Source organism: Pelophylax lessonae, assembly GCF_965119305.1.
Source record: "Pelophylax lessonae genome assembly, chromosome: 8".
Lineage (NCBI taxonomy): Eukaryota > Metazoa > Chordata > Amphibia > Anura > Ranidae > Pelophylax > Pelophylax lessonae.
Genome location: NC_138775.1, coordinates 177,455,175 through 177,480,692, shown reverse-complemented (window position 1 = coordinate 177,480,692; position 25,518 = coordinate 177,455,175). Strand labels below are relative to the sequence as shown.

Sequence of the window (25,518 nt, the reverse complement as noted above, 5' to 3'; positions counted from 1 at the left end):
TACTGAATGCTAGTCACTTTTATGACAATGGCAGTCAGTATTTTTTCTTGCTATGAGGTGTTAATAGCACTGGGTCGATCAGTATTGCTCAGACTAAGAACAGACAGTCTGTACTGAGCACAGACAGTGGTCTCCCCTATGATAGGGGTGTCTGGATTTGTGGAATAAGAGAGGCGTAGGTTTTAGTTCAACAGATCAATGGTTTTTCTGCACAGTCTTCATAACTAATTTTAAGAGAACTTATACATGGATGTGAGGAGTTAGAGTAATGATGTCTGCAAGAATTATTCCAGTTAATGAATTTTCTCAAGCAATGCCAGAAATACTTTGATATGCATCACCTTTTCTGTCACACAAGACACTGCCCTTTTACCTTACTGCCTTATATTGAAGGTACTTCTATTTCAGTAAGTGTACTTAATGCCGTAATTCTTTTTATCTTGACTCATGTGCACATTTTCCGTAGCTCTCTGCAGACTGATAAATATCCGTCCTTGTACATTTCACTTACATTTTGCTTGTGTGTAAAAACATAGCCTCTGCTAAGAAATATATTATTGACACTATGAATCATAGAGTAATATATTAAATCCCATGCAAATAGCTGCTATTCACATCTGTAAAAATGAGAAATGAGAGATATGAACAGAAAAGTTGATGAGGAGGGGGGGTAATGTGTGAAATGTGGCAAGGAAGCTTGATTTGGGCCATTTAAAGGGCAAAATAGTGTGGGCTGAAGCAAAGGGCAAAGAGGTCTATCCCAAACTAAAACTCTCCCTTAGCAACTGTTCGGACATAGCAGAAAGGCACACAATGCCTGCTTTAAAAATATGGTAAATGTAATGAATATTAGCATTAGCACATGGAAAACAGAAGACATCCAACTGTTGGCACATCTTTTTGAATAATTAAATGTGACAGAGAACAATTAAATGCCACATTTATGACAAATCTAAAGTAAATCTAAAACCTTTACTAAATAGTGTGTATTTTAGTGGCTTCTTGGAATTAAAAAAAAAAAAAAAACATCAGTAAACAAGCCAATGAGAACGTCTTCTACTGGCTGCTCTGTGTATCTCTGTATTTGGTACAATAATAAAAATAGCTTTAAAAAGCTTTTTAAAATGTGCAAATCACATAAAATATTAAACCCACACTGTAAAGCTATGGTTATTATGCTCTGGGAAAACAGATGACAGGTTTCACTGACCTTTTCTAAAAGCTGCCGAAGTTGTTTGCTTTTTGCATCTCGGGAGCACAGGTTCTGTTCTGGAGCCACCACGGTGCAGATGCAGCGGCCATCGGGGTCCTGTGCTGAGCTGTAAACCTGCCAGCCTTCCCGAGGGCTTATTTGTGTCTGAAAGAAAAGAACAAAAAAATTAAAAAGTGTATTAAAACACATGAAAGCGACGATACCTTTCAGTTAAAAAAAGGCAAATCCTTGCCATTCAGGCTGGTCTATTCATGTAAGTAGAAGACGAGAAGTACAAGAAGTACGTTTCATTTTTCCTACATTTTGATTGTGTTGTGTGCCTTATACAGTCACTGTCATAAAGTAAACTAACCTTACCAAAATAGATCTATATTGCAGCAATGCTGGGATTTAGCTAAAAAATTACATCTGTCCAAGACAGACTGAACCCCCTAATTACTGTATAAGGTTGATTTTGGATAAGAGTACATAGCAGATCAAGGTCATACAGAAAAAGGTGTAACACAAACCTGAGCTAGTGGTATGATTTAGAAAGACAGTCTCATGGGACATACTCCAATAGAGTACACCCTATAAGCTGCTAAATCCTTGGAGACAGCATCATAAAGAATACAAGCACCCTATGTTACCAACTAAACTTGATCACCCCCCTCCTCCTCAATAAACTCCACATCCTTGGTCTTTGCGACTCTGCTCTTTCCTGGCTCTCCTCCTACCTATCTCAGCGCGCTTTTAGCCTCACATACAATAACATCTCCTTCTGTTGGGGTACCCAAAGGCTCTGTCCTAGGGCCTCTCCTATTCTCTCTCTATACCTTTTCCCTGGGCAAGTTGATAACCTCCCACGGCTTTCGTTACCACCTTTATGCTGACGACACTCAGATCTATCTCTCGATTACTCAACTCACCGCCTCAATCTCCTCACACATCACAAACTTACTGAGTGACATATCAGTATGAACGTCACACCATTTTCTCAAACTCAACCTTTCCAAGACTGAGCTTGTAATATTTCCTCCTCCCCAATTCCCTCCACATGACATTACTATTGAGATCAATGGCACAACCATTGGTCCTTACACACATGCCAGGGTGCTGGCTGTAATCTTAAACTCTGACCTCTCCTTCAGCCCCCACATCCAATCACTGGCTAAATCTTTCCACCTTAACCTCCATAACATCTAAAGAATTTGCCCCTTCCTAAAGACACCACAAAACAACTTATTCACTCCGTGGTTATTTCCCGCCTTGACTACTGCAACTCCCTCCTCACTGGTCTACCTTTACACAGGCTATCCCCCTTCAGTCTATCATGAATGCTGCTGCCAGATTAATACACCTTACTACCTGATCCGTGACTGCTTCCCCTCTCTGCCAATCTCTTCACTAGCTTCCCTTACCCCATTGTATAAAATTCTAAATACTAACAACAACATACAAGGCCATACACAACATCACCCCCAGTTATATCACCAACCTAATCTGCTGATATCGCCTAAATCATCCCCTCCATTCCTTCTAGGACCGGCTGCTCTCTAGCTCCCTTGTTAACTCCTCCCGCGCTCGCCTCTCGGACTTCTCCAGAACCTCTCCCATCCTCTGGAACTCCCTGCGACAGTATGTTCGGTCAGCTCCTATCCTGTCCGCCTTTAGGCGATCCTTGAAAACACACTTATTCAAGGAAGCCTACCCTACCTCCACCTAAGATCTGTACTTGAGTCCGCTCCATCAGATCATCACCCGCAGCCACTACCTTTTATACCACTTCCCCCTCTCTTTAGATTGTAAGCTTCATGAATAAGACCTTCCAATTCCTTTTGTATTGAACTGTAATGTAAATTTTGCTGTCCCCCTTGTTATTGTAAAGCGCTGTGTAAACTGTTGGCGGTATATAAATCCTGAATAATAATAATAATAAACTAAGCAATGAGAACAAGGGCATTTCACTCACGGGGAGGGAATTCATTGAGATAGGCATCACTGTATATAAAATATTGCCAAGGTCTCCAGGTTTCTCAAAAGATTTCTTCGTAGGGTAGCTGTGAGGCCTTCCATATCCTTGAGTTCATTGACTTTAGAAAAGCAAAGAGACTTTGAGGGTGGAGTAGCATCCCTCCAGCGCACAAGTATACAGGCTTTAGCCACATTCGGCAACTGAATGGTGAAGGAGGCCTTGTTTTTCTTGATGGACCTCTCTGACAGGTGATGCAGGCAAGTGGCGGGGCTACCAGTCACATCAACCCCCGTAAGCTGTTTGATTTGACTTAGACACCTCCTACCAAAAAGGCTGGCTTTTAGGGCATTCCCAGGCAGAAGGACTGCTGTGTGCGGGCTGTTGGTGTTTTCTACTAGGACACACGGCTCCCAGCCCTGCCGCCACTTCTTCTAAAGCCGATCTATGAGCGGCAAGTTAGAGTGATTCCAACTCTGCCAGAACCGCTCCAGGGCGATGAGAGAAGAGTCATGTTGTCATCAGAAGACGCTGATAGGCAGAGTGTTTATGTGGTGTTAGAAGAAGTCTGCACTTTCTCCTGAATATCTGTGACAGGGGTCAGACAGCTTGCTTCTAGATGTCCTGTTTGGAGGATGAGTGGATGACAAGCCTGCATGCTGAACTCCTGTAGGGGCTGTGCACATTTGCCTCTAGTGTGCTGCTCTGACACTTGCAGGGAGGACTGACACCCATTTACAGGTAGTCGGCAGACACAATGCAGCTGGATAAACATGTCCTGTTTGGTGGGCCCTCTGAATTAATGGATTGTAAACTTATTAGCAGAGATAGACAGAGAGCAGCTGGAAGCTGATAGGGTTCTGCCTATACGTCAGAGCTAAGTAAACTCTGTCTGTGTATCTCCCATCCTTTCTCAGAGCTGCCAGTGCATTCTGGAAGTTGTAGTTCCACAGGGTAATCTATATGGTTGTTCATGTTAAGCAATGCAGTCTATATGGCTCCTGAGGGGGTAGAGTGACTTGATTAATATTTGGCTGCATGTTGAGAATGGCACTTCAGCAGACCACTGCAAGTAGGAGCATGTAGTCAACTGATTTAGAATTTACCACTGTGTAATGCCTCCTAATTTTATTACATAGGACTTTTGCCACCAACTATATTTACCTGCACAGGTGTTGAGGAGTTGTGTTGAACTCTTTTGAAGAGTGTGTGTGTGTGTGTGTGTGTGGGGGGGGGGGGGTTGTGAAGAGGTGAGAGGGGGGAACTTGTGAAGAGTGTGTGTGGGGGGGTTGTGAAAAGGGGGGATTTGTGAAGATTCGGGGAGGATTGTGAAGAGGTGAGAGCTGTGGGGGGGGGGGGGGGGGTATTTTTGAAGAGTGTTTGGGGGGGGGGTTGTGAAGAGACGAGAGCTATGAAGAGTGGGGGAGATTTGCAAATAGAGGAATGTGTAAAGAGTAGAGGGGAAATTTGTGAAGAGTCAGGGAGTTTACAGATGAAGGGGTGGATCTTAAAAAGTAAGGGTTGGGACAGATTTAAATGGGGGAGGGGGCACCTGATTTTAGTCTTGCCTAGGGAAGTACAAAGCCAAAATACACCACAAGTCCTATGCCTACTTGCTTTGTGTTAAAAGGCCTCCCCTTTTCTCATTCTGGAAAGTTTAAAGATATTGAATTCCCAGCAGTGTTAATGTTGGCATCAAATTTTGATTTAGTTTTAGTTATAGTCTTTTGACTAAATTGCCATTTTAGTTTTAGTCCTATTTTAGTTATCTGCAATTGTTTTAGTTTTAGTCATATTTTAGTCAACTAAAATCTCCAGTACATTTTATTTGAATAAAATCATTTTAGTCATATAAAATCAAATGTGTTTAGTTAAATTGTAATGCATTATTTAAAGCGGAGTTACAGCCATTTACTCACCTGTCCAACGGTCCAGCGATGCGGCCGCCGGAAGCCTCGATCCTCTCCCTCGGCGCCGGCATCACTGCTGTGGGCACCCGGCTGTTACAGTTTGCGGCTTCACAGCCGGGTACCCACTGCGCATGCGCGAGTCGCGCTGCGCGCCATGATTGGCCGGCAATCTTCTGGGACCTCTGACGTGTCCCAGAAGATTGCAGGGAGGGAGGGGGAGAGGAGAACTTCCGCTCAGGGCGCCGCGGCGCTCCGAGCGGAAGTGGGAGCGGGTACCTGTCAAAACTAGGTACCCGCTCCCCCCCCCAAAAAATGACATGCCAAATGTGGCATGTCGGGGGGTCAGGACTCCTTAAAGCGGAAGTTCCACTTTTGGGTGGAACTCCGCTTTAAGCATTTTTATAGAATTTCCAAGCTCATATACTCCTGGAGTAAAAAAATCTAATATCATGTTGTTATTTATGGTATTAGGGTTTACACAAACTCACAGATACATATTTAGCCACTATGGACGGTCTGAAGGGGTCTGTAATGCTACCTAGTGCTCTGGACAGTGGTCTATCTGAGGAGACCTGTAATACTGCACAGTGTTCTGGACGGTGATTTGAGGAGGCCTGTAATGCACACAGTGCTCTGGACATGGACAGTCTGAAGAGGAGCCCTATAATGTATTGCACACAGTGCTCTGGATGGTGGTCTTAGGAGGCTTGTAATGCACACAATACTCTCGCTTATGGTCTAAGGAGGCCTGTAATGCTGCAAAGTGCTCTGAGAGGCCTGTAATGCTGCACAGTGCTCTGAACGGTGGTCTGAGAGGAGGCATGCAATGCACAGTGCTCTGGACAGTGGTCTGAGGAGGCCTGTAATGCACACAGTGCTCTGGATGATGGACTAAGGGGAGGCCAGTAATGCACACAGTGCTCTGGACATGGACAGTCTGAAGAGGAGCCCTATAATGTATTGCACACAGTGCTCTGGATGGTGGTCTTAGGAGGCTTGTAATGCACACAATGCTCTGACTTATGGTCTGAGGAGGCCTGTAATGCTGCAAAGTGCTCTGAGACAGTGGTCTGAGAGGCCTGTAATAATGCACTGAGCTATGAACGGTGGTCTGAGGGAAGGCAAATAATGCACAGTGCTCTGGACAGTGGTCTGAGGAGGCCTGTAATGCACACAGTGCTCTGGATGGTGATCTAAGGGGAGGCCAGCGCTCTGGGATGGTGGTCTGACTCTGAGAGGCAGGTAATGCTTTACAAAGCTGGATGGTGGTCTCAGGTCTGAGGAATGGCTTATAATGCACAGTGCTCTGGATGCCGGTGGTCAGAGGAGGCCTGTAATGCACATACAGTGCTGGATGGTGGTCTCAGGTCTGAGGACACCTGTAATACTGCACAGTGTTCTGGACGGTGATCTGAGGAGGCTTGTAATGCACACAATGTTCTGGCTTATGGTCTGAGGAGGCCTGTAATGCTGCAAAGTGCTCTGAGACGGTGGTCTGAGAGGCCTGTAATAATGCACTGAGCTATGAACGGTGGTCTGAGGGAAGGCATGTAATGCACACAGTGCTCTGGATGGTGATCTAAGGGGAGGCCAGTGCTCTGGGATGGTGGTCTGACTCTGAGAGGCCAGTAATGCTTCACAAAGCTGGATGGTGGTCTCAGGTCTGAGGAATGGCCTATAATGCACAGTGCTCTGGATGCCAGTGGTCAGAAGAGGCCTGTAATGCACATACAGTGCTGGATGGTGGTCTCAGGTCTGAGGAATAGCCTGTAATGCACAGTGCTCTGGATGCCGGTGGATGCCGGTGGTCAGAGGAGGCCTGTAATGCACATACAGTGTTCTGAACAGAAACTGGTCTGAGGAGAGGCGTGAGGCCTGTAATTGTAATGTACACACTCGCAGCGCTCTCTGCTCTGGGTGTCGTCCTGAATCGGGAGTGGGACTCTCGCCGGGAGGCCTGTAATGCACAGTGCTGCTCTGGTCTCTGGATGGTTGTCTGAGGACTCAGAAGCCTGTAATGCTGGCTGCACAGTCACTTGCTTACTGGAAGTGGTAGCAGGCAGAGCTCTGTTGAAACCAGAAGTTCACAAGAGTAAACATCCCTGCCTCACATTTTTGTTTAGTTTTCATTTGTTAATGAAAACAGAATTGGTTTTTGTAATAGCATTCATCAGTGGATGAAAATGTGGTGTACTTTTTATTTTGTTTTTGTCACTTAAAAAAACTGCAGGCAAAAATGTTGACTAAATTGTTTTTGTTGACAAAATTAACACTGGTACCCAGTCATGTGCAGGGGAATTAAAACAGGATTTTGCCTTGCACGATTGAAGTGAACACAGCTTCACCGTATGCACTAAAAAAACATAACTGTCTTTAACAGTCAGAATTAGTTGGTAGACAAGTTTCTCTTTCTGTGAATGGCCCTATTTCCATCAAGATGCTTCAAAAATAACTACTCACATTCATCATTATTTTTTTGGTCTGGAGCTTGCTTTTAAATTGAGCTACTGAAAGAACTCATCCCTCTACAAAGCTTAAAGTATCTAATTAAATATATTCACATGGGCAATGGAAAGAGCTGATTAAGTTTGAAAGACTTTGCTCGATACTGTATCAATTAGGAATAGCTGCTACCGTATCCATATCCCCTAAATTGTGCAACATTAGACCTGCTCAAAAAATACACTTTTAATGAAATGCGAAAACGTGCTCAGCAAAGCAGTTTTGTCCAAGAGGTCAATGGAATTCAGCAGGTGATAAGAGCACAGTAGCTGCAAATTAAGTTCTTCGGAGCCAAAAATGAAGCAATAATGACTAAAAGCACACTGTAGTTATAAACACTCCAATATAATAGCCGGATAAAGGTCAGATAGAATCTTCACTGTCTTTATTATGAGTAAACAAAGGAATAGATGGTTATTTAGTGGGGATTATGATGAAGCATTTATTACTTATCTATTGGGCTTGTTTAGAATTGTGAAACATATAGCATAGACGCTCTAAACTTCTAAACAAAGCGTGAGCACGGAGATAAAGAGATTTCCATCTGCACTCTGACCTGACAGCATGCTGCTGAATCATGAAGGATGAGGAGAACGGAGTAGAGTGGAATGATCACTAGAAGTTTTTCAAAGCTACTGGTTAAAGGTCCAATATATTATCATAACTATTTTGTCATTTTTCTTTATTTGCTTAGCATTTGACTTCAATTATTCCACAAAGATGCTTTAATCTAAACACCTCAAAAGTGTAGCCGTACAGTTTACTCTTCTTCAAGAAGCAGATCAAAGTAAAACAGATACAGCACAATCGTCTAATGCCAGTAGCTGAAATATGGAGCTCTATTCTTTGACTCTATGACTAAATATCACCATATTTTCAGATTAATTCTAATAAAAAAAAAAAAAAAAAACACTTAATCAACTTATTTACTCTTAAAGGTTTATGTACAGTCTGTTCTAGTTTCACTCTTTCGCCTCAGTGTTACCATCCCCATGTGGTTTTCTTTGACTTAATGAGTTTTTAATCAAAATTGTACCCCCTTGATTGATAGAGGGTGTGTATCACTATATAAGTTGGATTTTATTGTTATTACTATATGCTAAGAGTAAAGAGTCGGCCAAAACACATTAGAATTCAAATGATGTAATTGCTGTAGTGCTCAAATAAAGTTTCACAACGAAGAAGCTATCAAGTTGCCAGCTTTTTGATCTTATGGATATGTACAGTATAGCCCCCTTTTTTTGGGATAGAATAGGGAAGTATTAGAACCCCTGCCAGATTATTAGTGATGCCTGTGTCCTCACTAGGTAGATTCAACTCCTCTGTTTGTCCCGGTGACCCTTGTTACAAAAACAGAAAGTGAGGTAAAATCCAAAAATTTACAGTCATGACCAAAAGAAAAGATTAGGGCAAATCTTCCAATGGGGACACCAGTTTTAGTGAAAATTTCTACAAAGATCATTTTAGCAGATTTCTGCAGTGATAACTGATAGGTACAGGGCAATTATTTTGCACGTTTTAATTATTTATGACTATTACATGCAAAAATGGAAGGTGTTTCCTGTCAAAGACTGTGCAACCAACCTGAGCTTTGTTATCTTTCTTTGTTGTCTTTCTCCTAAGCTTTGGACAAGGGCCGGGACAAGGTGTGGGTGGGAGATGCAGCTGTCCTGGGCAAAATGGTTTACTGGGGGGTGCCTTCCTTCTGTTGCAAGTCTGACAGGAGTAGTGAGAGCAACAGTGATTTTGACAAGCAAGTGACTGCTGGGTGTAGGATCCCCTAAGCTTGCAGATCATCAAATGGGAAGGAGGGAGCACCATTTTGAATCTTTGCCCTGGGCACTGGATGACCTTGTCCCAGCACTGCTTAGGACATTGATTATGTGTGCCTGTAGCTGTTGAGTTGGCTAACTTGTGTATGGGGGATACTTTCAGCTGCCATTGTGCTTTTGCTAGGCATTCCTTGTGTTCCTGCACCTTTAAGGAGGAGTGGGCACCCTCCAAGCAAACCTGCCCTTAATGTATACACTGCTTTATGTGCTCCAAATTTGAGACTTTTAAGACTGTAGAGTTAGCACCAATGTATACAGAGGAGCCTTGACGAGGCACTGTGGTGTTCACATGTATTACCAAATTTGTGTAACAAAACCCTCTGTCATTGACATGAACCATTGGACAGGGCTAATTTATTTATTTATTTGTTTTTTTGCAGGCTAGCTGGTAAGTGTTTCGGGAAACTTTTTGCTGTTTGTAATGGTTCGTTCCTCACTGCACTGGAGTTAGGGGTGCTCTATTACTCGTTATCACCCTTTAACATACTGTATTTGCTGGTTTTACTCATTCATTTTTCACAAAAGAAAAAATGCTATTTCGTTTGCAAATGTTGTTTGTGCCTTGTTCTAAAAACATAATTTTTGGTTTGGTAGCAATTGGAACAAATTAAAAAAAAAAAACTTTGTATTTTTCATCTACATTACCATGAGTTGGTAAAGCATCAGGGAAGGGTAGTCTGGATCACCAAGCCTCCTCCACCAAAAACTGTACCCACAAGCAATTTTTTGTGGACTTCAGTCCCATTTTAACAACCCTGTAATATTTTGCATGGAAGCATCCATACTGACAGCAGATTAATCAATAGGAGTCACTCAGTCTCTGCTACAGCATGCCTATATGCTGACAGGAACTAAGCTGTGGAATTGCTGCACTGGAGGTAACGATCTAGTTGTGTAGTCAGGTTTACAAAACTGTCTGCGCAGAATAACATATTCTTTCGTATGTATACATTTTTCATATATGTATAATATCTCACAAAAGTGGATACACCGCTCACATTTTTGTAAATATTTTATTATGTCTTTTCATGTGACAACACTGAAAAAATTACACTTTGCTACACTGTAAAGTAGTGAGTGTACAGCTTGTATAACAGTGTAAATTTGCTGTCCCCTCAAAATAACTAAACACACAGCCATTAATGTCTAAACTACTGGCAACAGAAGTGAGTACACCCCTAAGTGAAAATGTCCAAACTGGGTGCAATCAGCCATTTTCCCTCCCCTGTATAATGTGACTCATTGGTGTTATAAGGTGTCAGCTGTGAATGGAGAGCAGGTATGTTAAATTTGGTGTCATCACTCTCATTCTCTCTTACTGATCACTGGAAGTTCAATATGGCACCTCATAGCAAAGAACTCTCTGAGGATCTGAAAAAAAGAATTGTTGCTCTACATAAATATGGCCTAGGCTAGAAGAAGAATGCCAAGACCCTGAAACTGAGCTGCAGCACGGTGGCCAAGACCATACAGTGATTTAACAGGACAGGTTCCACTCAGAACAGGCCTTGCCTCGATCAACCAAAGAAGTTGAGTGCACGTGCTCAGTGTCATAGCAAGAGGATGTCTTTGGGAAATAGACGTATGAGTTCTGCCAGCATTGCTGCAGAAGTTGAAGGGATGGGGGGTCAGCCTGTCAGTGCTCAGACCATACATCACACACCGCATCAAATTGGTCTGCATGGCTGTTGTCCCTGAAGAAAGCCTCTTCTAAAGATGATGCACAAGAAAGCCTGCAAACAGTTGGCTGAAGACAAGCAGACTAAGGACATGGATTACTGGAACCATGTCCTGCGGTCTGATAAGCCCAAGATAAACTTATTTGGTTTAGATGGTGTCAAGCATGTGTGGCGGCAACCAGATGAGGAGTACAAAGACAAGTGTGTCTTGCCTACAATCAAGCATGGTGGTGGGAGTGTCATGGTTCGGCACTGGGGAGCTACAGTTCATTGAGGGAATCGTGAATGCCATCATGTACTGTGACATACTTAAGCAGAGCATGATCCCCTCCCTGGGCTGCAGGGCAGCATTCCAACATGATAACGATCCCAAACACACCTCCAAGATGACCGCTGCCTTGCTAAAGAAACTGAGGGTAAAGGTGATGGACTGGCCAAGCATGTCTCCAGACCTAAACCCTATTGAGCATCTGTGGGGCATCCTAAAACGGAAGGTGTAGTAAAGTCTCCAACATCCACCAGCTCTGTGATGTCATCATAGAGGAGTAGAAGCGGACTCCAGTGGCAACCTGTGAAGCTCTGGTGAGCTCCATATCCAAGAGGATTAAGGCAGTGCTGGAAAATAATGGTGGCCACACAAAATATTGACACTTTGGGCCCAAATTGGACATGTTCACTTAGGGGTGTACTCACTTTTGTTTCCAGTGGTTTAGACATTAATGGCTGTGTGTTGAGATATTTTGAGGGGACAGAAAATTTACACTGTTATACAAGCTGTACACTCACTACTTTACATTGTAGCAAAGTGTAATTTCTTTAGTGTTGTCATATGCAAAGATATAAAAAAATATTTACAAAAATGTGAGGGGTGTACTCATTTTTGTGTGATACTGTATTTTAATATTGTATTTAACTTTCTGCTTGGAATTCAGTTTTAGCAGATGCAGCAAGCTACATTGTTGGCATCTCAGCACAAGGGAGGTTTTCCCATTAATTGTGCCTTATGGTTACTGAGTTTAAGAACATATGTGATCAATCGGCATTGTTTACATGTTTACATATTTTTACTTAAAGTGTTACTAAACCCACAAAAGTAAAATCAGTCTTTATATAACGTAAAGCATGCTTGTTTTACTCACTGTGGAACCTAAGGGGTTAACCCCCCACATTGTGTAAAAAGGCTTTTTAATCCTGTCTTCTCTGATCCTCCCCTTTCTTTTACTGTCCCCATTCTATCTGCTGATAGTAAAGAGCTTTAGAGGCACTTTGCTCATGCTTAGTTTGGTGTGTATTGCTAGAGAGTTTTCTTTTTTTTTGGAGGGGGGGGGGTGCATGTGATCAGCACTGTCCAGACAGAGGGTCAGGGGTCATGCAAACTCATAGGTCAGTTCAGTAAGAGCACAATGAAAACTCCTCCTACAAGCTTTAAGCAGACACTGAAAGAAGTTAAAAGACTATTATATACTGCCTTTGAGAAAAGGTATTTAGCAGTATATGTTTACTAAAATAATTGCATTCCCATGTTCTGTGTACTGTGGGAGACCAGATATAGGATGCAGGGTCCTGGGTTTAGTAAAAATTTAAGATTTTTAAAACATTACTTCAAGATCACCCACCAATCTGCATTTTTTGGCTAATATGAAATTTTCCATATTACCTCTATCACAGTGGTTTTCAACAATTTTTAAATGAGATTTGCCTGTCAAAAATAGCATCAAAGTGGATTCATAAGCAGATTTCCTCAAGCAGGACTTTTCCAACATTTATTCTTAATGAGAAAGGGCTTTAAAGTACTTCTCAAATTCTTTATCACTCAGTTAAGGTATATTTGTGCTGAAATTCGCTCAGCATTCATCAATTTTTCACCTTTGCAATTTTAACTATTTCCTGGTTTGAAATGGAGACTGTGTATTTTAAAGTGCATCTTTCCTTTAGAGCTATGGGTTTTTACCCGGCTGAACCTGTGCTTTTAATACTGGTCAGTACTTTGATGGTGAATTGTTTTTTTTTTTTGTTTGTTTTTTGCTTTTTCCTTTTTTTTTCTTTCTTACTGTAAAAAAAAAAAAAAAAAAAAAATAATAAAATAAGAAAGCATGCTTCCCTCCCTAAACAAACCAGACTGGTTCACTAAGCAGGCTGCATGCTCAGTTCTTCCTTGCTATGAGGATATTCATCCTGCATGCCCGATGTGCAAAGCAGGCTTTTTGTGGGTGATGGGGTGGGGGGGGCACACTGTTTTTATCAACACTGGGTAGGATGTGTACTGAGAGGAGGGGTACTTTTGGGTTGTACTCTAAACACTGGCCTGTGTCACAAAAAAAAATTCCCTGCCTCCCCTCCACAAATGAACCAATCTAGCACACCAGGCATGCAGGTTGGTGCTTTGAGGAGGGTTTTGCCAAAAGAAATGAGGGTTTTCAGATTTAGTCAAAATTGTGCCAGTCTAAAAAATGTTCTATAAAAATCTAGGTAGCCACACACTAGCAGTTTTTTAGAACATCTTGTCTAGATAGGCACAATTCGAGACTCCATAGGAGAGAGTCATTTTCTTCTCTTTCCTCATTATCTATCTTCTCTTTTGGCTTGATTATTCATTATTGTGTGCAACTCAATCATCAATACACTATTGACCAACCAATAAACCCACCCTCTCTTTTTTGTACATATATACAGTCCAGACAATGTTTTCAAAGAATGAATAAAAGGTTTATTTTAAATACCTATGGTTTATTGTGTGTAAGGGAATGCACCCTTTGTTTAGTGTAGTTCCATATTTTTACTATTAAAGCAGATTAAAAGCCCATTGATTTAACAGTTCCAAAAAACAGTTACATTCCCGACACGTGTCGGGAATGTAACCGTCATATTGGTTGAGCTCTCCACTAACCTATCAAACCATCAAATGCACTGTTTATTTGGGCAACTATGTGGAAAATTAGGTTTAATGTTGATAAATGTAAAGTTATGCACTTGGGGCTAAGAATATTCACGCATCTTACATATTAGGAGGAGAACAGCTGGGGGAGTCAGTGGTGAAGAAGGATCTAGGTGTTCTTGTAAATCATAAGCTTAATAATAGCATGCAATGCCAAGCTGCAGTTTCCAAAGCAAGCAAAATCCCTTCTTGTATTAAGAGAGGCATTGACCGCAGAAAGAGAGATATCAATTTGCCCCTGTACAAATCATTAGTAAGACCTCATCTGGAATATGCAGTTCAGTTCTGGCCACCAGTTCATAAAAAGGATATTGGGGAACTGGAGAAAGTGTAGCGAAGGGCAAGCAAACTGATAAGAGGCATGGAGGAGCTCAGCTACGAGGAGAGATTAGCTGAACTGAATGTATTCTCTCTTAAGAAGAGGAGATTAAGGTGGGATATGATCAACATGTATAAATACATAAGGGGTCCATATAGTGAACTTTCTGTTGAGTTATTCGCTTTAAGGTCATCACAGAGGACAAGGGGGCACTCTTTACATCTGGGGGGAAAAGAGATTTTATCTCTAAATATAAAAAGGCTTTTTCACAGGAAGAGCTGTGAAAATGTGTAAAAGACTCCCTCAAAAGGTGGTTTTGGCCAGCTCGGAGATTGTTTTAGGAAATGCCTGGATTATTTCCTAGATACACATAATATAACTGGTTACTAATATTTATAGGTAAAGTTGATCCAGGGAACATCTGATTACCACTTGGGTGATCATGAAGAAATTTTTTCCTTTGCCGAAGCAAATTGGATCATGCTTTGCTGGGGTTTTTTGCCTTCCTCTGGATCGACTGTGGGTATAGGATTGTATATATAGGATTGTATCTTTTTTTTCTCCTGCTATTGGTTGAACCAGATGGACTTGTGTCTTTTTTTCAACCAGACTAGCTATGTATGGCTGGTGTCCTAACTAGAGTTGAGCGAACACCTGGATGTCCGGGTTCGGCGGTGTTAGGAACGCTTCCTGAGCACACTGATGTGTGTCATGATGTGCTGTCTGCAACCTAAAGGGTTAATCCAGAGCAGACTAATTGCAATAATTGGCAAACAAGCTGCCTTATTTAAACAGCTCAACAGCACTGCACATTGCTGTGTTGTCTTCAGCTTCCTGTGTTCTGAACCTGCTTCCTGTTGATTTCCTGTCTGATACCTGTTGACCTTTGGCTCGTCCCTGACTTCGCTTGTTTGCTGCCTGTCCTGATCCCGGCTCGTTTTGACTACTCTTCTGGATTCTCCTTGTCGGCTCATCCACCTTCGGACCTTGACCGGTTACCCCCTGGTGGGGCGACCCTGGGGACCGCGACCTGGTATCCACCTGCAGCCAAATCCATCCTCACCTTCAGAGGCCCTGGTGAAGACCGGTGGATGCTTAGACCCCGCACCTCAGGTAAGCCTGTGATACTCACCTCGGGTTTCCAACCAAGCTCCGCCCACCGGCAACGGTAAGCCTTCTCTGCACGACAGGCTTCCACCTGCCTCATAACAGGCGGGTTCAGCCGAACTTGAAAAAAAAGTTCAGGTTCGTGACCCGAACTTAACCCGAACTTTACCCAGATCCCGAACCCCATTGAAGTCAATGGTGACCCGAACTTTTGAGCACTAAAATTGCTCTAAAAACAACATGGAAAGGGCTAGAGGGCTGCACATGGCAGCAAAATCTTCTTAAGAGCATGGCAAGTGCTCTGCAAACAAATGTGGATAGGGAAATAACTTAAAATAACATAAAAAACATAAAAATAAAAAATAATCATCTTGATCTAGGAAGACGAGGCCCATATGGAGTAGGAGGTTGAGGTGGCGGTGGATGTGGTGGTGTAGGTGGAAGCGGCGGTGGAGGAGGACGAGGTAGCCAACACTGGTTTTTGTTTCTTATTTTAAACTTCTTTTTAAATTAGGGTACACCCCAAAAGAGTGAGAAAGATCAAAAATACAACAATGGCTGGGTAAGGCCGGTATACATGTCTATTCTGCAAAAGGTATGGACAAGCCCTGAGGGATCCATGCCTGGTTCATTTTAATGAACGTGAGCTTTTCCACATTGGCTCTGGACAGGCTGGGCTTGTCTGTGATAATGCCCCCAGCCGTGCTAAATACACGTTCAGGTAATACACTGGCTGCTGGGCAGGCCAGCACCTCCAAGGCGTAAAGGGCAAGCTCAGACCATGTGCCCAATTTGGAGACCCAGAAGTTGAAGGGGGCAGACCCGTCATTCAGTACGTGTATAGTACGTAAGGAACGGTAAGGAACTGTATATGGTATATGGCAGTGGTCCTCAACTCCGGTCCTCAGGGCCCACTAACAGGCCAGATTTTAAGTATTACCTTGGGGAGATGCAGACTAGAGTACTGCAATCACTGAGGAGCAAATTGTATCACCTGGGATGTATTTCAGTTATCTTGCAAACCTGGCCTGTTAGTGGGCCCTGAGGACCAGGGTTGAGGACCATTGGTATATAGTATATGGTTAGGAATGGTGATGGTGACGGGGGGCTTTTTTCCCCCTTCTGGGTTAAGTCTGGCCTTGGAAAAGTTATGTGTTCCTGGTTGTGGGCTGGCCTCTCCCAAAGCTGTCTAAGTTCTGAGGCCTTCTGGTAGGGACGGGGCTGCACTGGTCTTGCCACGGACCGGGATTCTGAAAAGCCTGTGGTGTATGTGCCCCTGGTGTGGCAGTCCAGGGGTGCCATAATTCATGGTGGATGGCAACACTATGAGTATGGCACCAAGGACAATGCACTTCCTACACACGTTTTTCACACCTGCCTCTAGGGCCAGGCCTTTTGGTCAGGAGTCAGGACCAGAGGAATTTTTTATTCCTGGCCAAAGGGCCTGCCATAGTATTGCAACGTGGCACTAACCTTGCACTTCTTCTTCGCTATCCCTTTCCCCACTTATATGTGTTGTGTGTCTCACGTTTTGTATTTTTTATTGTGGCGGTACACTTTATTTTGCACAGCGTGATTATTAGGGTGTAGGTCCTTGGGCCTGTCCCTGAAAGTCTTGGGAGGGGGTGGATATGGCCTTCTGGCTTGGTTCGCCCTCTCTCCTGGGGTCTCTCTTCGGGAGAGCCCCACCTAGTACTTGGGGTGGTCTGTTTCAGCTGACCTCCTAAAGAACGGGGCTGCCTGGTTTCGGCCAGGTTAGTCTTTGTAAGTACCCCAGTCCCTGTCAGGAGCCTTGCGCCCCGGGGGATCAGGGTCAGGGACCATGTGTACACCCTGTGCACTTTTTGTGTTTCACTTTTTTGGTGTGCACTTTTTTATGCACCGACAGGGTGATATTCTCACCCGTGCGTTCACACACCACGGGCTTAAAAAAACCAGCTAAACAGCTGGTGGTCCTGGTTGTTGTGGCATGCCGACAAGGCTTTTCCACATTTAATACATGCTAACCCTGCCTTCTGAGGTGCTGGCGGTGCCCTGGCTGCGTTGGCAGCCTCCTCCACCTCTGCCTTCGCCTTGTGCTTCCACTGTGCCCCCGCTGTCAGATGGGAATGCCACCAGCATCGCTTCTCAACCTTTTGGCTAAGATCAAGTGTTGTTATCAGTTATCTGGGTGCCACCCTGCTGTGAACATGGTTCCTCCTCCTCATCCACCACCTCGTCATCCTCCAGAACTGTGCCCTTGCTGAACAATTGTGTACCTGGAGTTTGTGGGTGCAGGAACCCACCCTCGGAGCCACTTGTGAATGACTGCCCTAAAAGCCTTGGAAATGATCACTGCTCCGGATGCGGAGGCGGTAGTGGATGAGGATGAGGAAGCGGAGTGGGAGGAGTTAGCAACAGGAGTCAAACTGAAGTGCCCTGCAATCCTCGTGGTGGAAGGAGATGCGCCAAACAAATTTAAAGGGTGTATCTTCCAGTAACATAACCAGCAAACGCTGCAAAATTATTCATTTTCCCCTAAATGGGTGTTTATTGAACAGCAGAATAGAACAACAGTATCTAAAAGGGAGTATCTCACACGTACAGATACAGACTAAGCCGCAATTTAATATCTTTCTTTCCCCTAAATGGGTGTTTGTTTATTGAATAGCAGAATAGAACAACAGTATCCAAAGGGTGTATCTCACACGTACAGATACAGACTAAGCCGCAATTTAATATCTTTCTTTCCCCTAAATGGGTGTTTGTTTATTGAATAGCAGAATAGAACAACAGTATCCAAAGGGTGTATCTCACACGTACAGATACAGACTAGGCCGCAATTTAATATTTTTTCCCTAATTGGGTTTTTATTGAAAAGTGAAATAGAACAACAGTATCCAACGGGTGTATCTCACAGTAAAATATGCAGACTAGGCCGCAATTTTTTTTCCCCCTAAATGGGTTTTTATTGAAAAGCGGAATAGAACAACAGTATCCAATGGGTGTATCTCACAGTAAAATATGCAGACTAGGCCACAATTTTTTATTTTTTTCCCCTAAATGGGTTTTTATTGAAAAGCAGAATAGAACAGTATCCAGCGGGTGTATCTCACAGTAAAATATGCAGACTAGGCCGCAATTTAATTTTTTTCCCCTAAATGGGTGTTTTTTGAATAGCGGAATAGAACAACAGTATCCAAAGGGTGTATCTCACAGTAACGTATGAATGAAAAAAATGTATTTCCCGTTACATTTTTGATTTCTGAATAGCAGATTAGAACAGCAGTGTCTAAACACTGTATGTCGCTGTAAAAAGTTTTTTTTATTAAAATCCTTATTAAGCAGATACATATGCACTGAGCTTGCATTACATGGCTGCTACACACCACACGCCTAACAGGTTGGATACTGTTGTTGTTCTATTCTGCTATTGAGTAAAAAAAAACCATTTGAATGAAAACCTGAAAAATATTTTTTTTCCCTTAAATTGTTGATTTTTGAATAGCAGATTAGAACAGCAGTGTCTAAACACTTTGTCACTGTAAAATATGAAGGAAAAAAGTTTTTTTTTTTAAAATCCATATTAAGCAGACACATATGCACTGAGCTTGCATTACATGGCTGCTACACGCCGCACGCCGCCCACCTAACACACTGATAAAAGGTTTTTTTTTCTCCCTCCTCCTCACTGGGCTCAGGTCAGGGCAAAAAGATCATGCACTGCACCCCCACACAATAAAATCGATGTAGATCGCTGTCTGATTAAAGAAGATTCTTCCTATTCTTTCCCTGAAAGCAATCTCCAGCCTGCCCCTACAATAATCTCCTATCTCTCCCTCAGCAGCATCAGGAACCTCTCCCTACACTAGTTAGAGCAGAGTGACGTGCGGCGCTATGTGACTCCAGCTTATATAGAGGCTGGGTCACATGCTGCACTGGCCAATCACAGCCATGCCATTAGTAGGCATGGCTGTGATTGCTTCTAAGGGCACACTAGTTAAACGCTTGTTTATTAGCTGCTCCGCAGCTGTTGAAACCGCGCCATTAAAACCGCGCCAAAATATGAAATAAAATTACCGAACAACGGACTGTATCCCGAATATACAGTAAAATGTTTGGGTCCGTGTCCGGGTACCGAACACCCAAAAGTCCGATACGATCCCGAACAATACAGTCCGTGTTCTCTAAACCCTAGTCACAACTGATCACAAGTGCAGCATTCTGACAATTGACGATCAAACAAATGCCAAAATGGCAGTTTCCTTGGCTGAAAACGATAGAAGGGTTTAGGTCTGCTTTAAAATTAGAATATGGGGTATATTTATAAAGCATTGAATGTGATATTAACCAAACATTCACTGCAGGTGTGTCTTTCCTGGTGCAATTACTGTTATTGATGTGGCTATTAGGCTACAGAATTGGAATGTCTAGGCACAGTAACGTGCGAAAATGCACTTCTATCTTTCACAAGGCATTCAAGATAGGTCAGTTTTCAGGGCACTGCTAAAACACAATGAACATTTCTAAATTTTCCCTAAAATACAACAAATCATTACTTTTTTAGTTAAAGTATATACTATATTATAAAAGTACAAAATCCATTATCCTAATTTAGTATTCATATTTACAGTCATGCAGTTCTTAGGATTACATTGACTTGCATATTAACTAAACCCTAAGAATAACTACAGACAGTGTGCAGTCTGAACAATATGTACTTAGTAAAGGATTGTGTATCCTTAACTCAAAATCCCATTTTCCAGTCTAGTATCAGCACAGCTGGATATCAAATTTACAGGCAGCAGGTGATGCCTGACACTTGCAGAGTGAGAATTTAGTACTACGCTACAATAATAATGATATGATTGAGGATCACAGAACCTTTGAGCTGCAGTTATTATTAATAACAGCTTGTAATAATGATTCAGTCGCACTCAAGAGATGGCTCAGTATCTCTCAGACCACTTACTGTCTGATTAAATGATGGCTAATGGGGGTACAGCAAGCTATTGAGCTGTCCAGAGGATAATGATAACCAAGCTGGACAGGAAAGACACTAAAACCGATGGTGGTCACAAGCCAAATGCTTCTCTTGTATTATGGACTAAAAAGTGGGCAACTATATAACTGCCAGCCTGCACTGCCAGGAAATACGGAGAACAGCAATTTGATTAGTAATAGATTCAGCAGTAAATTCTTACTGTCAAAACAATTTTACACTGGAAAACGTGTGACATTATAGCTTAATGGTAATGAACAGTATAAAGCTAAAATCACAAGTCACTCATGTACCTTAAATATATGTTATTATTCAGCTAAAAGTAGATGCAAACCTAAAGTGATACTAAAGTCTAATTTTTTTGTTTAAAAAACAAACATGTTAAACTTACCTGCTCTGTTAAGTGGTTTTGCACAGAACAGCCCAGATCCGCCTCTTCTCAGGCAATAAAAGGGGTATGGGGGTCCAGGTACTGTCCTGGGGAAATGTATCAATGCAAACATTTTTTTTTTTTTAACAATTATTGTTTCAGGGGCAGTGATTTTAATTATGCTTAAAGTGCAACAATAAAAAAGAAAAATTCCTTTAAATATAGTGTTTGTGGGGTCAGGTAAGTAGCGCATCTGTAGCATGTATAGATCATGCTGCAGCAAAAATCACATTTCCAAAAAAAAAAACAAGTCAAATCCCATTTAAAATGACACATGGCTACAATTGCCGGCACCCGGCTATGGAAACAATTAGGAAAAGAACACGTGGGGTCCCCCCCAAAATCCATACCATACTTATCCAGGCATGCAGTCTGGCAGGTCAAGAAAGGGGGAAAGGGGGATGAGATGAGCAAGTGCCCCGTCACCTGAACTATACCAGGCCACATGCCCTCAACATGGGAGAGTGGGTGCTTTGGGGTAGGGGGGTCTCTGCACAAATGGTGTGTAGAAAATATAGAAACTCTGCCCTTTATAAGTACCTTTTCATTGTATTTTTTTTACTGGGTGACCAGTCCTATTCCCTTTATTCCTTTCTATACTCTACCTATCCCCTTGGATGCTTTGCCCATCCCCCCCTTGTTATCCTTGTCATTAGCTATCATAACTTTTTTTGAGGAGGCACTCCCCCCTCCTTTCCTCTCTTATTAAACGTGATCTTGAGAAAAGATACAGCTGTAGATGTTAAAGGGTGAAATAACATGAAACCCTGTTGAGATATACTAGTTTTGCTATTTGGGTACCTCAATGTTTTTTTTCTGCTTGGATGCATATTGAGAACTAGAAGAAAAGGAATTTGGACTTTATTGGCACCAATATTAAAATTGTATATTTTTATTGAAAAATTCACAAAAAAACACATTTATGACAGAGACAGAAAAGAGATATATAAAATGATGAACATACAGTGTACATACAATAAAAAATAAGGCGGCAAAGCCTCAAAACAGTGTGCAAATTGCATAACCTGCTAGATAATGATAATTGTAACAACAATCACATATATTACAGAGTAACCTGTATCCATAAGGCGGCCATAGAGAAGGATGGTGACCGTCTCTAAAGGTCGTCTGTACAATGTGGATTAACAGATGTTAAGTTGAATCCCAGTTGCCCTACATGTTTCGCTTAGCATAGTAAGCTTCCTCTGGAGCACGTGGTGAAAACAAACATCTGCATGATGACAAAACAATAATAATAAATATCCTAATATGCAAACATACAAGATAGGCCTAGCATATACATGGAGGTTGTTATATAGCTATACAGCTAAATAGAAGTATCAACCAGCCAATAGATGATTACATTTTGAGGCTAGGTTCAATGCCCTTGTCACACCACAGGGGGGAAAAAGAGGAACAGGGGGGTGGAAGGGGGGAGAGAGAAGGGGGAGGCAGGGGACCAGGGTGGGAAAGGGGAGGGGTATGGGAGAAGGGAAGGGGAGGGAATGGAGAAGGAAAGAGAAAGGAAGAGAGGGTGGGGAGACGGAGAAGGAAAGGAGGAAAGGGGGGAACGGCCCTGAATGTTGGGCGTGCTAATCGGGCCCGTAGACACAAATGGAGACAAACGTGTCCACGGGCCCGATTAGCACGCCCAACATTCAGGGCCGTTCCCCCCTTTCCTCCTTTCCTTCTCCATTTAGAGAGAAGGAAAGGAGGACTTCTGACTCCCCAGAACCGCCACCCATTGTGTGCTTTGAGACCCCCCATTACCGTGCCCTCCTGACCCCCCGTACCATGCCCTACAGACCATCCCTGTAGCATGCCCCCTTGATCCCCTAGGACTGTGCTTCCTTAACCCCCCAGTACTGTGCCCTCCTGATCTTCCAGTACTATGCCCTCCAGACCCCCAGTTCCACACCCTCCAGACCCCCCTGTACTGGGCTCTTATAACTCCCCCATGTATCAGGTCCTCCTGACCCCTCTGTACCGTGCCTTGCTGACCCCCTCCCTTTACACTGCCTTGCTGACCCCCTGTCCTGCTCACTCTTCTCATCTGTACACTGCCCTACATCCTATTGATCTCTGCACACTTCTGTGGATTTATAAAAGACAGAACTTGTCAGACAATCTGATTTATTTTTATGAGGAGGTAAGTAAAACCTTAGACAAAGGAGTGGCTGTGGAGGTAGTATACTTGGATTTTGCAAAAGCGTTTGACCAGTTCCCCACACATGGCTAATGTGTAAGGCAAAGGCTTGGAAAAATCAGTTTGTAAATGGGTAGATAGCTGGCCAAAGGATTGTATTTAGAGAGTAGTGGTTAATTATTCATACTCTGAATGGTCTAAGATTATTAGCGGTGTACCTCAAGGTTTAGTGTTGGGACCCTTACTTTTAATAAATATATCTATAACTGATATAGGGTCTGGAATTAAAAGTACCATTGCAGCCTTTGCAGATGACACCAAGCTTTGCAGTGGAATAATGTCCTCATAGGATGTCTCCAAATTACAAGCCAACCTCAATGAACTGGTTTTTTTTTTGGGCAACTATGTGGCAAATGAGGTTTAATATTAATAAATGTTAAGTTATGCATTTGGGGCTAAGAATATGCATGCATCATACATACTTGGGGGAGTACAACTGGGGGAGTCAGTGGTGGAAAAGGATCTGTTCTGGTAGATCATAAGCTTAATAATGACTCGCAATGCCAAGCTGCAGTTTCCAAAGCGAGCAAAATCCTTTCTTGTATTAAGAGAGGTGTGGACTCCAGAGAGAAATATCATTTTGCCCCTGAAAAAATCATTAGTAAGACCTCATCTGGAATATGCAGTTCAGTTTTTCTATTTGGCACCAGTTCACAAAAAGGATATCTGGAAACTGGAGAAAGTGCAGAGAAGGGAAACCAAGCCGATAAGAGGTATGGAGGAGCTTAGAAGAACTGAACCTATTTTCTCTAGAGAAGAGGAGATTAAGGGGGGGATATGATCAACATGTACAAATACATAAGTGTTCCATATAGTGAACTTGGTGTTAAGTTATTCACTTTAAGGTCATCACAGAGGGGCACTCTTTACGTCTGGAGGAAAAGAGCTGTGAAAATGTGCAATAGACTTCCTCAAGGACTGGTTCTGGCTAGCTCAGTAGATTGCTTTAAAAAAGGGCTGAATTCTTTCCTAAACGTACATATATAACTGGATACTAACATTTATAGGTAAAGTTGATCCAGGGAATATTTGATTGCCTCTTGGGGGGATTAGGAAGGAATTTTCTACCCTGCTTGAGCAAATTGGTTTATGCTTTGCTGGGTTTTATTTGCTTTCTTTTGGATTAACTGTGGGTAAAGGATTTTGTATATAGGATTGTATAATTTGCTCCCCCCCCCTTTTATTGGTTGAACTGGATGGACTTATTTGGTGCCTTTTTTCAACCAGACTAACTATAGAGCTATATATGTAATTATGTAACTTCTCTACCTACTACTGACCTCCGTACACTGCTCTACTTTCTCCTGACCTCTGTACACTGCCCTAGCTACTACTGACTTCTGTAAACTGCCCTACCTACTAATAACCTCTGTATACTGCCCTTCCCACTACTGACCTCTGTACACTGCTCTACATACTACTGACCTCTGCATATTGCCCTACCTACTACTGACCTCTTTAAACTGTCCTACCCATTACTGACCTTTGTATACTGCCCTACATACTACTGATGTCTGGGGGCTTGCTAATTAACTACCTAAAAAAAAAAGGCCATGGCACCCCAGTGATCTTTTTAATGTTTTCCATGTTGTCATGGGAAAACTCCACCTCTCAAAGGTTGCCTACCCCTGATCTAGACCTTCTGCCCCTGAACCCACTGCATACATAAAAAGGTGTAAAATCTGGGAAGTATTATACTTCTACACAAATACATATATTTAGCTGAACTGGTGGCAGGGAAGGAAGCACCTAAGGAGAAAAAAAAGTATTTTTTTACAAAATATAATGCTGCAGGAACTATTGTAGCAAGTTAACCACTTTACCACTAGAGGATTTTGCTGTCTTACGTCTGGACCACTTTTTGCGATTCTGCACTGTGCGAATTTGACTGACAATTGCGCGGTTGTGCGACGCCATACCCAAACGAAATTTGCCTCCTTTTTTTCCCCACAAACAGAGCTTTCTTTTGGTGGTATTTTATCACCTGTGCGATTTTTACTTTTTGCGCTATAAACAAAAAAAGAGCGTAAATTTTGAAAAAACAACAATATTTTTCACATTTTTTTATATGAAATTCCCCCCCAAAAAAATGTAAAAATTTTTTAAAATTTTTGGCCAATTTGTTTTCCGCTACCTATGTTTGGTAAAAAAAATCACAATAAGCATATTTTGATTGGTTTGCGCAAAAGTTATTGCGTTTACTAACTAAGGTAATTGAGTAATGGCGGTGATCTGCGATTTTTTTTGCGGGACTGCGACATTGCGGCGGACAGATCGGACCCTTGACTGATATTTTTGACACTTTTGGGGGTACCAGTGACATTACTGCAGTAATCAGTGCTATATATATGCACTGTTACTGTAAAAATGACACTGGCAGGGAAGGGGTTAATTTTATTGGAGAGGGAGGGGTTAATGTATGCCTGGTGCTTACTAACGAGTGTGGGGGGAGG

General features: G+C 42.5%; 1 protein-coding gene across 2 annotated transcripts in view; it reads right to left on the bottom strand.

The window, feature by feature from the left end:
- Window positions 1–25,518, bottom strand: part of OLFM3 (olfactomedin 3) — a 369,646-nt gene that overhangs the window by 60,636 nt on the left and 283,492 nt on the right. For both annotated transcript variants that reach the window (XM_082266132.1, XM_082266131.1), the window contains exon 2: window positions 1,211–1,357. In XM_082266132.1, the coding sequence (XP_082122258.1) occupies window positions 1,211–1,357 (147 nt within the window). The remainder of the gene's footprint in view (window positions 1–1,210; window positions 1,358–25,518) is intronic.